Here is a 16,472-nt window from a genome sequence, read left to right as displayed (position 1 = left end):
CTGCATCTTCTCCTTGTTGATAAAAGCATCTTCTGCTTCTGGAATTGAAGGCAAACGGGCACATTTAAGACATGAATCTTTTCTACACAGCCTTCCCCAAATGCCCAGATTAGTCTTTGGACTGTACCGTTGAGGACAGCTTTCCCACTCACATTTCCTGACAGTGCTATGAACTGAATGCCAACATCTGAACTATATCAATTGCCAGTGAAGAACTTCCTCTCTGCCAGACCAAAACAGCTTAGATAGCCCTAAACTTGTTTTCATTTCCACCAGTATCATGTTCCAGAATCTTCAAAAAGAAAACAACACCCCTTTCCCCACTGTCCAGCAGCACACCAGCATACGCAGTCATTGAAAAGTCTGTTTCATACAAGGGGACAGGCATTAAATTGTCCAAACAAGCTGACAGCTGTAAGTTGCTTTGCCAGCAAAAGCCAGGTGAGGGTCAAGGTTAAATTCTCTTTGTGATTAAGTCATAGTGAGGAAATGTATTTTTCTCACCTACTTATTTCTGAAAAAATTCTAATATCTCCTGAGTTTTCAGATGCAGTAATAAAATGGTTTCCCCTATGGAATCATAGAACGGTTTGGGTATAGAAGGAAGCTTTAAAGATCATCCAGTCCAACCTCTTGCCGTGGTCAGGGACATCATTCACTAAATGAGGCTGCCCAGGGTCCCCATCCAGCCTGGCCTTGGACACTCCCAATGATGAGTCACCCACAACCTTCACTGGACAATCTGTTCCAGTGTATCACCACCCTCATCATAAAGAACTTTTCTCATGTCCAAACTGAGTCTACCCTCTTCACTTTTGAAACTATTGCCCTTTGTTATGTTGCTATAGACGCTGGTAAAAAGCCTTTTTCCACTTTCTTATCAGACTCTCCTAATAAATAGAACGCCTGTCTTCCTCCATTTCTGGAAAGAAAAGCACCAGCTTGAAGCCTTTCTATTTTTAAGCATTTCTTTTGTACCTGCTATAGAGAAGAAAACAAAAGAAAATACAGGAAAACCTTTTTAGTTGCAGGTTTCTTTAATTTAATAGAAACCACCAATGCCGCCTTCTAGCATTGTGACCAAATGCTGTCTCTGAGACTATTTAGGAAGAAGCATTTGCAGGGGTGTGCTTGTGCCCTGAAGATATCTTTAATATTCTTTAATTTCCCCTGTAATTATTGACTTCTCATTTTGCTATCATTGCATCTACTTGAGATCCCCAGGGAAATTCCCCAATTATTTCCAGCCTGTCTTAAGCTGAGGCTACCCAAGTCCTCTGCGTTCATAGCTTCAGAAGGCAAACAGAAAGTACACGAATTAAACAGAATTTAAGCACCGTCTACATCACTGAATGCTGGGGTTGAATGTGTTAAACCACTTAACTTTCCCTTCCTTCTTTGTTGGGGGCTTCAATACAGTCGAATACATTTCTCTCACCTGTGACATGAATCTTGAAGGTGAGTTTCTGGCCAGCAGCCTCGCAGCTGTACTCCCCTGCATCTTTCTTCTCCACCTGGCTCACCACCAGCCGACGCTGTTTCCCCTCTGACTCCACCTTGAACTTCTTGCTCGAGGTGATCAGTTTCCCCTCCTTGTACCACTTCACCTCCGTCTTCTCCTGGGCCACCTCGCAGCTCAGCGTGGCATTTTGAGTCAGTACAGCCTTCACCTCCTTTTGTACCTTGTCCTTGTTTGTAAACACGTCTTCTTTCTCTGCAGGGACATCACAACAGTCACACCGTTTTGCTGTAGTCTGCTGCAGAGATTACTCCAGTTCACCATTTTCACTATACTTGCCCTTCACAGGGAGCATCGTGATGCCTCATTAAGACAGGAAAATGCATTCCCCTCTATTTTGCCTTGGGAAATGATAGGCATATCATTTCATTTCATTAATTTTCATATCATATCATATCATATCATATCATATCATATCATATCACAAAGCTAAACATTTCGCAGTCTGATAGCAGATTTGGACATGAGATTTAGAACACCTGCATGCACTGCTGAACCTCCTCCCTTCTCTTTTTTTCTTCTGATGTCTCTCTACATTTCCAGTAAATCAGAAGGGAACGGCCCTCTAGAACAGGTTGCCCAAGGAGACTGTGGATGCTCCATCCCTGCAGGCATTCAAGGCCAGGCTGGATGTGGTTCTGGGCAGCCTGGGCTGCTGCTTGGCAACCCTGCACATAGGAAGAAGGGGGTTGGAACTGGATGAGCACTGTGGGCCTTTGCAACCCAGGCCATATATGAGTCTGATTAGTGGCATTTTCCACCTAATTGTGTCATTCAAATTTTGTAACCAGATCTCTTCAAACACCTCCCCTTTTCTCACTCCTTGCATGCCTGGTGTGCTCTTGCACTGTAACCCTGCAGACACCAGCTGACTATAAGAGCTGCACAAGTTACCCTCCTTGCCTATTGTTTGTTGCAGTAATTCATTCCTGGATGGAAAAGCACATGTAGAAAAGTGTTGCTATGACACTAGATGACAAAGAAAGTCCTATAGCCAAAATGTTTTGCACCAGAGAGGCTGTCAGTTGATCCTCCAAATGCAAGACACACCAAATGAAGCGTTCATTTATCTCTGGGATTCCAAGCATTTTCTCACCTCTGACTTTCACTTGGAATGTTGCTTTGTCATCTTTTGTTTCATAGCTGTAGCTCCCTTGGTCTTTCAGGGTCACATTTTTGACCATGAGCTTGCAGTGCGTCCCCTGGGAGATGATGGTTGTCCTCTGGTCCTGCTTCACCTCTGTTTGATCTTTCTTCCATACGACAGCTCTGCTTGCAGCTGACACCTCACACACCAGCTCCAGGTCTTCAGAAGGACTGACTGATATTTCTGGAGTCGTTTTGGACTTGCTGACAAAATTAATGGCTTCATCTGAAGAAAAAAAGAGAAAGTGGTTTACATCCTGACTCAGGCTTATTCAGCACAGCATTAAGATACAGTTAGAACTGATTATAATGTCTCTGCTCATTACATCTGGGGGATCGAGCTTCACCTCTGGAGGTACTCACATACAAACGTGTGCTTGATTCTCCTGTGTAAGGAAAGAGTAAGTTCTATGCAGACAGTTCTTATTTCTTTTAATCAATTCTGTATTCTGCACATGTTCTTCTGAAGCTAAAATGAAGGCAGCTAAGTAACCTGTTCGCAATACATGAACAAACCTATTCAACACCTTGTCTCCAAGCTAACAAGCAGCGTTTGATGAGCACATCAGTATTTCATGCCCTTCATTCCATCCAGACAGAACCTGCCTGAGGAGCAAGCTGATGGCTGTCAGCTACAGGCAGACCTAGCTTAGTATTGCATTTCTTAGAGCAACAACTGTTGCTTTCAGTCACTGAATATAACAAGGCCAATTGCTATGCCAGGTACATTTATGACATCAGTAAATAAATAATTCATTAAAAATTGTGACAGGAGACATCTATTCTTTTAAAACTAGGTGACCAAAGAAGAACAGTCCCTCTAGAGTCAAGCTGTGAAAAACTAATAGCACCAACCAATATCACATACATAGATTACTTCCCTGCCCTAAGACCATCTTGTGACCATTTGGTGCTCCTAATTAAGCCCTCTTGATGGCTTTTTTGTCTGAGCCATGTGACATTTTGTGATGAGTTACTGCTAGTGTTCCCTTCACCCTACACCAAAGTAGGAGGTATCCATTCTCAGGGAATCATGCAGGCTTCCTCTGTATTTGATGCTCAGAGACAGCCCCAGAACTTTTTAAATCTTAGCTTAGCTCTCATCCGATAAAGTTCATCAAACAGTGCAACTTGTCCTTTGGGGATGCCTTTGTTCTGCATCAACCAGTTCCAATGGAGTCTTCTTGGCTTGTTTTAGATCAGTTTTTCAACAGATAAAGCCAGGGTCTTTGAATTACAAAGTGAAATTGCAGAATGCATGATTCTCAACCAAACAGAACAGGAGGTGGGATGCAGGGTGAATACCTGAGCCAACACCACCTGCAAGCAATCCTTCAATATCTTAGGAATCTCTAGCCCTCCCAAATCCAGTGCTGTGCTTGATCTATCATCTCTGCTGAGTTTTTAGCTAGCTGATGGTGAGCATCATGGTGGTGATGGGTGAGCAGTCGGACTAGAGGGTCTTAATCAACCTTAAAGATCCTGTGATCAGAGGAACGTGAATGTGCTGTTAAAGGTCACAAGCGCTGCACTGCAGCATGAGCATACACAGCGAAAGGCTTTCAGTAGCGCTTCAGTTCATAAATGAGGACTGGGTTATGGAAAATTGGCTCAAGATATAAACCAGAAAACAGATCTTAACGCCAGGTTCTGTGAATGCAACCAGCTGAATTTCACAGATCTTGAATTTCAATGACAATTTCTTGTGTTATTTTACCCTCCAGCTCCACCCTGAACAGGAACAGGTCAGTGACAAGCATTACTCCTCCAGGCTTGACCTGACAGTGCTTTACTTGTATTATGAGCTAATGGCTGTGCTTACAGCACCTCAGGGAGACACCTCAGAGATCACAGTGTCCTTCGGGTACAGCAGGAGACACTCAACTCTCCAAATGTGGAGTTTAATTTGTCCAAAGAAGGACAGGATTCCCATGCTAATAACTTAGGACCATTTCAGTCATAGGTTTAAAGATGATGTAAGTGCTGAGGCAATACATGAACTAGATGAATGAAGCCCAGATGTCAGGGCTCAAGTCGTGACTCCAGCCCCAGCTGGAGCTAAGGCTGTCTTGAATTCATCACAACACAGTTAGATTATTTGCTCATACTGTGGATTTGCATAGGGACAACAGGAAGGTCAGAATTGCTTCAATAGAGCTATGCAATCTTTGTCCTAAATACTGGAAACCCACAGCGTTGGACAAATAAAATGAATTAAGTCTGAAGTGCTTTACATGGATTGTGATCCTATGTTTGCCTCACAAACTTACCTGAGACTTTCCAATCAAAAATCAGAGTGTCATCTCCAATTGTGTAGATGTATGTTCCCTCGTCTTCTTTCGTTACAGCTGAAGCCACAAGCTTATGCAGTTTCCCTTTATCTTCCATTGTGAATTTCTTACTGGTCTTGATTTCTTTGCCATTTTTGTACCACTTCACCATGACATTGGCTTCAGAGGTCTCAGAAACAAATTCAGCTTGTTTTCCAGCAACGGCCCTGATTACTCCTCCACTTGTCTCTTTGATTACGAAGTTTGCCAGTGCTGAAACAAAATATGAAGACACAAAATACATATGATGGTAAAGAACTGCAGGGACATTGGTGACCATGAGGCATTCATTTATCATAAGATCAAACGTGCACGTTTAATCCTAGTTCTAATTGCTAGATTCTAATTCAGAAGCTGGCAAATTGGCAGCTTTTATAAACCACGTACCAGATTACCTTATCTCCACAAGTTGAAGGACATACACTGGACAGGGGACAGAGCCAAAGGAAGAAGCCCAAGGCTTCAAGAAAATGTCTAAAATAGGAAAACTGAGGAAAGAATTGGAACAAGCAAACTAGAAGGAAATCAATGGAGGGGGTATCTATTACTGCACTGTAACCCCCTGGCAAACAAATCGAGCCTAAAAGATGGAGATATCACTTAGGACTGAAAAGAAAAACAGAATTCCTTTATGGAAATTAATTGGAGCGCAAAAGTTAGATGATAAAACTGGCCCCTATTAACACACAGTGGAATAATTCACTTCAAAGATTCAAAATCTCACCACTGTCTTAGCCAAAAGTTTAAGCCTAAGTCCACGGTCCTATTTTACTGAGGGTAATTGAGCTTGTTTTCCAACTTCTTGTTAACATATCATTTCAAAACAGCGCACACAACTGAGTTGGGTCTGTTGAGACAGCGCAGTCAGAGCTGCTAAAATCAAAGTCTGGATTATGCATGCATTTGTTCTGCAGTTCCAAGAACACGCATGTATAATACAAATTCAACAACGTTCTACAGAATGCCTGTATTTAGGAGCTCGAGAGCCAGCTGATGGACACTGGGATGACTGAGATCCTGTCAATACATTTAACTCCATCCTATCATACAGTCAAATTTCATTCATTTTTTCAGGAACTGTCTCTTATCTATGTAGTCCCGTCACCACTGCTGGATGTGAGCCCAACCACACAAAAGCAGCTGCTGGTTTTCACTGCAGATACTGCAGTAAGGAGAAACAGCCTCCGGACTGGACCAGCTGAGCGTGGCCCTACCAGGATTTGTTCCAAAGGTCTTATTACCAGTAGTGCTTCCTGCTGAAATACATGGGGGTCCTCCTTTGATTCCAACCCCAACCCACCCCACCATGCCCCCTGATAACATCCATCAGGGCCACATCTCGACAGCTCCTGAACACCTCCAGGGATCCCACCACCTCCCTGGGCAGCCTGTGCCAGTTAATTCTGTGGGCAGACCTGCCAGTATGAAATATTATGCTAACATGACAAAGAGAGAGAAGAAAAGCAAAATTAAGACTAGCTGACAAGCCTTGGCAGGAAGTTCTGCTCTCCATCAATTTAGTCCCTGTGACTCTTCACAGGTGTTTTCTACATTTTGGATCACTGCTACAAAAAGAGCTGTTGACATCATCTCTTGTGGCCACCCTGACAGAAGAGCAGGAAGGCTGGGATGCTCTTTTTCCTATCTTTCCCTTCATTTCCTCTATATATTAGGGACGAATCACAGGACAGAACACAGAAATCAAATGGCTCTACAAAGCAGATTGGCCAGTTCAAGTCAAAACAGCCACTGAAAACACCCCAGATGCTGTCTGACAACAGCTGGACTGTTGGGGAGTCAGGTGAATGCAGTCTGCTGGCCCTGGGCAGGAAGAGGACAGCCCAGACTGTCACATACCTTTCACTGAAAGCTGATAGAGCATTTTATCCCCCTCACAGATGCACTGATAACTTGCAGCATCATCCATTGAGTCGTTGTGAATTTTCAGGGTGTGTTTCTTCCCCACAATTTGCAGTTCATAATTTTCACTGGCCTTGAGCTCTTTCCCATCCTTCATCCACTCCACAGTAGCGCCTGAGTCTGAAAGCTCAGCCTGCAGTTTGGCTTCCTCACGCAGCCAAGCGCAGATCTTTTCTACATCTTTGCTCTTCTTGGTAAATCTCACTGCAGCACCTGTCAGGAGCAAAGGCCTCGTTATTTCAATTTATATCAGGCTAACGTGGTCAATGTTTGCTGCAAGATCTCTGAAAAAGTATCACCTTCTGTTCCTGCACTCATCATTGTGTCACTGCTGAGCAATTCAAGATATTTCATTTAGTCTTCTTGCCGGATTTACTAAGTAAAAATCAACCAAACATCTCCTTCTACTGATTAATAATGCCCTAAACATGCTTCTGCAGAGGTTTCCACCCAATGACAAACAAGTCCTCCCATAATGAATGTTTATTTGTTCTACTTTGTCATGCTAAGCTGATTGATAGAGATATTATTGGAATGATTGCTCCCCTACTTCTAAACTATTCCAGCGCAATCAGAAAGGCTGTCTGAACCTAGAGCTGAAAGTACTGCTCTATGGTGATGCAGTGGTAAACCTGCTGACTGAATGCACTGGCCAAGAGCTGTGAACTGCAGACATTCATCAGCTGGCATGAAGCAATCTGGTTCAGATACCAAGCAGCTGGGTAGATTGGCTTACCCTACACTCAGTGCTATCATGTTTAGGTCATTACCAGGACTCACATCAGTCCATGTGATGCAATTTCAGGTATTTGGTACAGTCAGTGAATGCCTGCAGCCCCAGTTCTAATCATCAGATCACAGCAACTCTGCCTTGACTGTAAGAGGAAAGGAGAATGATCAAAGCAAATACCTCTCACTCTCATCTTGGTGCTGACATCAACATTTTTGGCAACAAATTTCACTTCTGCTCCATCATCGTTCTTGGTGACGTTCTTTATGATTAGGCTGGGAGTAGTTTGGGTTCCCTTGATGATCCAGGTCTCACTTTCCTGTAAGACTTTACCAATGAGGTACCAAGTGCCACAACACGTTGTTGTAAGGTCAATAGTAAACATGGCATCCCCTCCAGGTACAGCAGTTGTTAGGGGGGATTTCACAGCCAGGACTGGGTCTGAGGAAGAACATGTATGTCTTAATGCTCTTTAGATGCAAGTCTGGTATCTCATTTAGAGATGGAAGATTAAATCATAGGGACATTTCTACTCCCTTTGCATGAGTGCTGGAAGAAGCACTTCTATGCTTAAGATCTGTTACAGAAAGTTCTGCCTCTTGCACATGTGAGATATCAAAAGATAAGGATATTCATGTCTCTGTCACAGAAACAGAACTTGTATCACTTCAGTGGTAGCTGGAGGTTGATAGGAGATAGGAGAACTAGGAATAAAGGAAAGCCTTTGGTGTGTTAATGCACTACTATCCTTAAAGTCAAAGGAAACATCTTTAGGGAACTAACACAGCTGCTCATGGGGTTTTTGTGCTTACCAAGGTGCACGCTCCCTGGGAATTCCAGATACAGGCTCTGTCCATGCGCATTGACTGCAGACACTTGGAACTGATCATCAGCCTCTGCAGACAGATTTACAGCCCCTGCACAGCTCTATATAACAGTCTTATAGAACTACCTCTAGTAGAAGCAATCTCCACACAGAGATCCTTTCCCAGCACACTCCGACACGGGGGGGGGGAAAACGGGGAGGGGGCAACATACATACAAAGCGCCGGGGGGGGCCCGTAACTGACCCCCACCCATCCTTTAAAGGGGTGGGGGGTCCGTTTTAATGGGGGGGAGCCGAGACCACCTTCACCCCCCCCCCCATCCCCACCCCATCCTTTAAAAGGGGGGTGTCCATTTTGGTGGGGGGGGGCAGTGACAATCCCCCCCACACCCCATCGCTTAAAGGAGGGGGGGTATGAGACCACCCCCCCACACCCCATCTTTTAAGGGGGGGGGGGTCAGGGGCTCATGGGGGGCAGCACAACGTGCACAATATTGGGGGGGGGGGGCTTTAAAAGGGGGGGGTTATAAAAAGCACAGCTCTCAACTATAGATGGGATTGGGGGGGGCTCAATCGATGGGGGGGGCCCCTTCATGCAGGGGGGGCACAGCGTAAGGCAGCGGCTTTGAGGGGGGGGGTTGGGGCTGTTTGGCCTTTGGGGGGGTTATTGTGTGCCCCACCCCCACCACCCCCACACACAATGGGGTGTTAATGTGGGGGGGGGGGCTTAGATTACTTGCGTTCCCTATAGCGCTGCCCCCCCCCGTCATTAACCCCCCCGCTTTATCCTTACGGCTGAGCCCCCGCCCGACAGTTCCCCATTCATCTTGATGGGGGGGGGGGGTTGTCACACGACCCCGGCGCGGCTTAGGGCACATCGTCGACCCCACCCCCACCCCCCATAACCCCACCCGGGGGGGGAGGGGGCGATGTGGTGAGTGGGGGGGGGGTTCCGGAGTTGGGGGGTGGGGGTGAGCAAAGCGCAATATAGGGGGGGGGGGGGGGTCCTATAACTGGAGGGCAGCGGCTGCACATAGAGCCCGCGGGGGTCGGAGAGCAGCACTTTGGCTGAGGGGGGGGGGGGGTCCACGGGGTCCGGGGGCAATGCTGCCCCACCCCCTACCCCACCCCCCACTGCCGACCCCCCCCCGCGTTGCCCCCCCGCCCCAACGTCAGCTCCTGCGGCAGCTCCTCGTCGCTCTCCTCCTCCTCTTCCTCGTCTGGGGGGTCAATATGTGGGGGGGGGGCTCCCATCGGGCAGCGGCAGCTCCGCCGGCTCCGATTGGCTGAGCCGCAGTGCGCGGGAGCGGCTGTTGTGTGCCGGTCGGTGGAGGGGCGGCTCTTCATGGAGCTGCCCCGCAGCCAACAACAGCCTGAATGAGATCCTGGAGTCCCAGACGCTGGAGGATGAGCTGGGAAAGAGCAGAGGCTCCCCACAGAAGGGCAAATCACGTCTGATAACGTGAGTGTGGAGCACAGCCAGCCCCTTCCTCACATGTGTGGGGCTTCCATGTTCCTCTGTGCCCATTGCAGTGTGCCACCCCAATCCTGCTGCCCAGCCAGGAGTGGATGGGATGAGCAGGTTGGGATGCACAGAGCAGTGCTCAGACATTGCTGGGACATTTGTGCACTGCTGTTGAGCTTCCCTTTGTGCAGCAGGGGAGAGGATGGAGGTTTACAGGTGGATGGTTGTTATTTCGATGGCATTGCACAGGTGGTAGAACCTTGTCCATTCCCAAACTTATTCCAGGGCATGCGGGAATTTGTGCAGTTGTAGTTCCTGAATTGTGCTATTTAAAACCCTCCTGTAAATGGGGATGTTTTGTAATGCCTGCTGGGGCTGCAGGCAGCATTGCCTTCCTCCTTAGGGGGCAGGTTTAATCACAAACCTCCCTATTTCCTATCACAAACGTCCTACAAACCATGTCTGGGCATTGCTGTCTCGGCCTGGATCTCAGCTCCTGAGACTGTCAGATGTGAAGCAGCAGCAGCTGGGACAGGGCTGGCTCTGTGTGCCCTCTGTGGGTCTGTGGGCACAGAGTGGGGCAGAGGGATGACTGTGAGAGGGAGGAATTGCCCAGCCACTAGAAAGAGGAAATCAGCTGAAAAGGGGAGATTTGAGAAGCACTGAGGCTGTGGCTGCTTTGACAGTAAGAAGAAACCAAGCTGTCACTGTGCAGATGGGAACTCCAGTAGGAGAGCTGTGGTGGCTTTGCAGATGGCAGACAGCAGCTGGAGTGTAGAGCCAAGGGTAGGGGGGGGATCTTCCTCTTAGCAATGCCATGCAAAGAATGATGCAGACTCCTGCAGGGTCGGCTTTGCTGTGTGACCCTGGGTGGAAGCAGCTGGAAGGTCTCAGCCCTTCTGCGTTATCCCAGGAGCTGGGGCAGTGCTCGGTCTCATCCCACCTCTGCTAATATCAAATGCAGAATCCCTTATCTGAGTGCCCTTTTCTCTCATGTAGAGTCACCGACCCTGGGAAGTTCACAAAAAGTTTGGGTGTTGTGTTGAGGGATGTGATTTAACTGGGAAGTATTGGTGATGGTTGGACTGGATGATCATAAGATCATCCAGATCATAAGATCTGAGATCATAAGATCATAAGATCATCCAGGTCTTTTCCAACCTTGAAAATTCTATGGAGTTGTAGCAGTTGTAGCACCCAAAAAGGGGTGGCCAGCAGGAGAGGGAGGTGATTGTCCCCTCCTGCTCAGCTCTTGTGAGGCCCTATTTGCAGCACTGTGTCCAGGCCTGGGAAGGATGTGGAGCTGTTGGGGGGGGTCCAGAGGAGGGCCACTGTGATGATCAGAGGGCTGGAGCAGCTCTCCTATGAGGAAAGGTGGAGGGATCTGGGCTTGTTTAGCCTGGAGAATGGAAGGCTGTGGGGAGACCTCATTGTGGCCTTTGAGTACTTGAAGGGAGCGTATAAACAGGAGGGGGAATGGCTGTTTATGAGGGTGGATAATGATAGGACAAGGGGGAATGGTTTAAAACTGAGACTGGGGAGGTATAGATTGGATCTTAGGTAGATGTTTTTTGCTCAGAGGGTCGTGACGCACTGGAACAGGTTGCCCAAGGAGGCTGTGGATGCCCCATTCAAGGCCTGCAGGCATTCAAGGCCAGGTTGGATGGGCTCTGTCCATGAGCATTGACTGCAGACACTTGGAACTGATCATCACCCTCTGCAGACAGATTTACAGCCTCTGCACAGCTCTATATAAGTCTTATAGAACTACCTCTAGTAGAAGCAATCTCCACACAGAGATCCTTTCCCAGCGCCCCTTTGTGACGTCATAATACCCCTTTGTGACATCATAATGCACATTTCTGACGTCATAATGCCCCTTTCTGACGTCATAATGACCCATTGTGATGTCTTAATGCCCCTTTGTGACGTCATAATGCCCTTTGTGATGTCATAATGCCATTTGAGACGTCATAAGGCTCCTTTGTGATGTCATAATGCCCCTTTGTGACGTGATAATGCCTCTTTGTGACTGAATGTAACTATGCTCTTGTGGAGACAAATGCTTTCTGTCACATCCTCCATCCCTGCAACCATTTGCCGGTAGGCATCTCTTGCAGAAGAATCAAGCAGCAGAACCTTTTGCTCACCCTACAGCATGCAAATGCTATGAAAGCAGAAATAACCTGGCATGCTCTGGGTCTGCAAGGCTGCACAGATGGGAGAGGTAGATTGTGGTTTTGCAGTGGAAGTTTCCAGTATTTTCAGTCCATAGTGTAGGCCCTAACTGAATGTATAACCCTCTTGTAAAACAGCTGTATAAGTAGTTTTTCCACCAAGAAAGTTGCTGAACAGAGTTAAGTTCAGACTGGGGGCATTCTGACATGGGGAGAATTGAGACAAGCACAAGATAAATACACAGGGTGGGTAGAGCCCAGCACAGGACAGAATGAATGTACTGACTTTTGGAAACATCGCCCTTCTCTCTCCGCAGAAAAGTACAAGGCAGACCTAAAAACAAGAGGTTGGTAATGGACCTTATATGGAAATGAATCCTAGCAACAGTCTCGAGGAGTCTGTGAGCCTGAGATGCTCAACCAATGAGAGCCATGAGAGCATCACCTGCATTGGGTTTAGGGCATAGAACAGAATTGATTTCACTGACTGGTGTGCAATTTCTCCCTTGCCAATAGGGGATGTGCGCGCAGTATTGCAATAATGAATAAGCACTGCTGCTATCGCTGCCATCTTTGCCTAACTAGAAATCTTTGACTTTGAGAGTTTCTCACACAAGGGGAGATGGTAAGAAAGTAAAGAGGCACAGAAAACTAAGGGAAACTGCTCTTCTTTATCTTATCTATAAAAATTGATACAATTGATGCTGTCGTGCATTTATTTATTTATTTTTAATTTTTTGCCAGTGTCAGTTAGATTGTTTTAAAATATCCACACACCAAAATCTGACTACCAAGCAAATGTAATGAAAATGAAATGAAGGTGAGTTAGCGGAAAGCACAAGGCCATATTATATTGGGCTCCAGCAAATTTACAGGCAGTCACTGCACGAAGAGGTAGATCTGAGTTGCACATTATATGATTCCCACAAAGATTAAGGAAATCTGAAGCTTTCAATATATTTTTTTAATTCTTTTTTCATTTCATTTTTAAACACCTGACCCAGACCCCAACCCTCACAGGAGCTGTAAAGATAACAGCATTAACCAGCAATGTAACTCTAATCCTAACCCTTACCCTGATTCTAAAATCGTCTCTAACTCCAAATGCAACAACAAAAATGATGCTAGAAGTTTGTAGCAAAAGGAACCTTAACCCTGATCATAATCCAAAAAAAAAATCATTATGGTAACAATAATCTTTACCTTAAGAGTAATATTAATCAGAGCCCAGATGATGCCTGCATCCAATCAGAAGCATGCTTTGCATTATTTAAGAGTTGTATTTTTTCCAATGAACTCTCTCTATTATCACGTTCATAAAGTAACAGAGTCTGTTCTTTTTCTCCTGACACTGTGCCTTACTCCTGACATCCCCTGGAAATGACCCAGATAGGGCACCATCAAAGTACTGCTAATAGTAATGTCAATCCTAAGGGTATCTCTAGCCTCAGTGTTAATGGGACGCTAACAACAATCCCAACAGCCTTAAACATTCTGGTGGTGTGAAAGAGGTGCTGCCTTGCACATGCTGGGCAGTCCCATTGCCTGTTAAATGCAGGCGGCAGCGTAGAAACATGATGCCCGTGGTCAGAATGCCCTGTGGCAGATCCTGGCACCGGAGAACTGACCGGAGAACCATGAGAGAACTGACAACAAATCACTCGACATCAGAACCGACCCAGTGGTTATTTACATGCCTTGGGTGACCCAGACAGGATCTCACAGTGGTGAATGTAGGTACAGAAGTTGTTACTACTCTGTTTTCTTCTAAAAGAAGTGTTTTTTTTTCATCTCAGAAGTTGGGGGGGGGGGGGGGGGGGGCGGGAAAGGGATATCAATTTAATTACTCATTAATTTATTGACAGACATTCACGTTTGCTACGTTTGGAGAAGTTTTTATTTGTTTGCTGTGGTTTGATTTTTTTTTTTTCTTTTTTTTTTCCCCCTTCCCTCCTCTTCCATCTTTGTGTTCTTCCCCTGTAATCAAAAGAGAACGGATCCCCAGGGTCTGTCCCGCAGACGTTCTTTCCGTGGTCTCTGCTGCCACCTGCTGGCCAATAAGCGGAACTGCCACTGTTGGGCGTTTGGTGCCGCAGGAAGCACAACGCAGATCTGAGTTCTGACCGGTCTACGCAGCAAATCCGCCAATCTTTATTGCGATAAGCCCTCCAGACAAGAGCATAAAGTCTTTGCCTGAGGGCAGGGTTAGTAGTAATGGATGTCAGTTTTGAAATTTCCAGTCCATTCACCATAGCACTTTCTGCCTCCATGTCCCATAACCAGAGCAGCTATGCTGGCATGCTCTCTTGGTTTCTGTCTAAACCACTGTACTATATCCATCAGTTCAGCTGCTGTATTATGGGCAGCAGGGTTTGGAGGGTGGACACTGGTCAGGGCACTCCCACCAGCCTATCCTGCATTTTTTTTTTTTTTTTTTTTTTCATTTTTGGGTTACAATCAGTCAGATCTCAAATAGATCTAGTCCAAATGGAACCTCAAAATCTGACCTTTTAGTGCCTTCATTTACAGAGTCCATTTTATACAGATTCCCTTGTACAGGGCCCCCATGGTCTTCCAGACAGTTGTTACTGATCTTCCATAGGAGAATGATTGAATTAGGTTTTTTCCCATCAAAACTGCCACCTGTCTTTCCAATTTTTCAACACTATCATTCAATAGCTGATTTGCATCAGCCTGAGCCTCTTCAGTTATGTTCAGACAGTTCAAGGCCATCAGCAGTGGCCATGCCACCATGAACGCAGCTAACTGTCATTCTCAAGTTGTACGTATGTCTTTGCTAAGACCATGGAAATACTCAGTCAGGTGGGCCAGGGACTCATGGACCCTCCCTCCGTCCCACACAGGGCCCCATTTTTCAGTGACAGAAGCAGTGCTGCATTTTGAGGATCCTAGGAATCCCAGGACATGCCCTGACAAAAGGTCATTCAAAGGGGTAGTCTTTCCCCATCCAAACAACTCCATGATATTCACAGAATCACAGAATTGTAGGGGTTGGAAGGGACCTCCAGAGACCACTGAGTCCAGCCCCCTGCCAAAGCAGGTTCCCTACACCACGTTGCACAGCTCGGCATCCAGGCAGGTCTTGAATATCTCCAGAGAAGGAGATTCCACAACCACCCTGGGCAGCCTGTTCCAGTGCTCTGTCACTCTCACCGTAAAGAAGTTATTGCACACATTAGTGCAGAACTTCCTATGGTGCAGTTTCTGTCTGTTTCCCCTTGTCCCGTCTCCACACACTGCTGAAAAGAGTCTGGCCTCAACACTTTGCCCCCCACACCTCAAATATTTATAGAACCTGGATCCTGTCCCCTCTCAGCCTTCTTTTCTCAAGGCTAAACAGACCCAGTTCCCTCAGTCTCTCCTCATTGGGGAGATGCTCCAGGCCCTTCACCATCTTTGTGGCCCTCTGCTGGACTCTTTCTAAGAGATCCCTGTGTTTTTTTTACTGGGGAGCCCAGAACTGGACACAATATTCCAGATGAGGCCTCACCAGGGCAGAGTAGAGGGGGAGGATCACCTCCTTCGACCTGCTGGACACGCTCTTTTTAATGCACCCCAGGATGCCATTGGCTTTTTTGGCTACAAGGGCACACTGCTGGCTCATGGTCAATCTGTCGTCCACCAGGACGCCCAGGTCCCTCTCAGCAGAGCTCCTCCCCAGCAGCTCTTCCCCCAGCCTGTACTGGTGCATGCAATTATTTCTCCCTAGGTGCAAGACTCTACACTTGCTTTTGTTAAACCTCATCCGGTTTCTTACTGCCCGGCTCTCCAGCCTGTCCAGGTCTCGCTGAATGGCAGCACAGCCTTCAGGTGTGTCAGCCAATCCTCCCAACTTCGTGTCATCAGCAAACTTGCTGAGGGTGGTCATTGATGAAGATGTTGAACAAGACCGGACTGAGCACAGACCCCTGGGGGATGCCGCTCGTTACAGGCCCTCAGCCAGACACTGCACCGCCAACGACAACACTCTGCACTCTGCCAGTCAGCCAGTTCTCGACCCACTTCACTGTCCAATCACCTATCCCATACTTCCTCAGCTTTGTTATAAGGATGTCATGGGAGACTGTATCAGTTATAGAGGTTATAGAGTTCAATTCCTGTAGTCAATTTGGCGGCCCAGGTGGGACCAGCTCTGTTCGCTGCAGGACCAGCTGAGAGGGAGACACTTTTGGCGCACCCTGAGATTTCTCTGAAGGACTCCCTTCCTCACCTGATCACTGCAGGGACAGACAAGGACCACCCATAGGTGGACCAGGTATGTGTATGGTAAGTGGAGCCCATATGTCTTGAGGAGACATCCTACACAGTTTACAGCCATACGTGCTGCTCCCAGGGAGG

At 46.9% G+C, this 16,472-nt stretch overlaps 1 protein-coding gene across 1 annotated transcript in view; it reads right to left on the bottom strand.

The window, feature by feature from the left end:
* Positions 1-1,379: 1,379 nt before the first annotated feature.
* LOC146755683 (obscurin-like protein 1) overlaps positions 1,380-16,472 on the bottom strand; it is a 30,301-nt gene continuing 15,208 nt past the window's right edge. Inside the window, exons 2-3 of the mRNA XM_085525365.1 lie at positions 2,616-2,891; positions 1,380-1,714 (exon numbers count right to left, since the gene is read on the bottom strand). Coding sequence (XP_085381491.1) covers positions 1,380-1,714; positions 2,616-2,891 — 611 coding nt within the window. The remainder of the gene's footprint in view (positions 1,715-2,615; positions 2,892-16,472) is intronic.

Source organism: Coturnix japonica, chromosome 31 (assembly GCF_054131305.1).
Source record: "Coturnix japonica strain WE chromosome 31, WE-NBRP24, whole genome shotgun sequence".
NCBI lineage: Eukaryota > Metazoa > Chordata > Aves > Galliformes > Phasianidae > Coturnix > Coturnix japonica.
The sequence above is the reverse complement of the archived record's forward strand: the minus strand, read 5'-3'. Positions and strand labels throughout refer to the sequence as shown.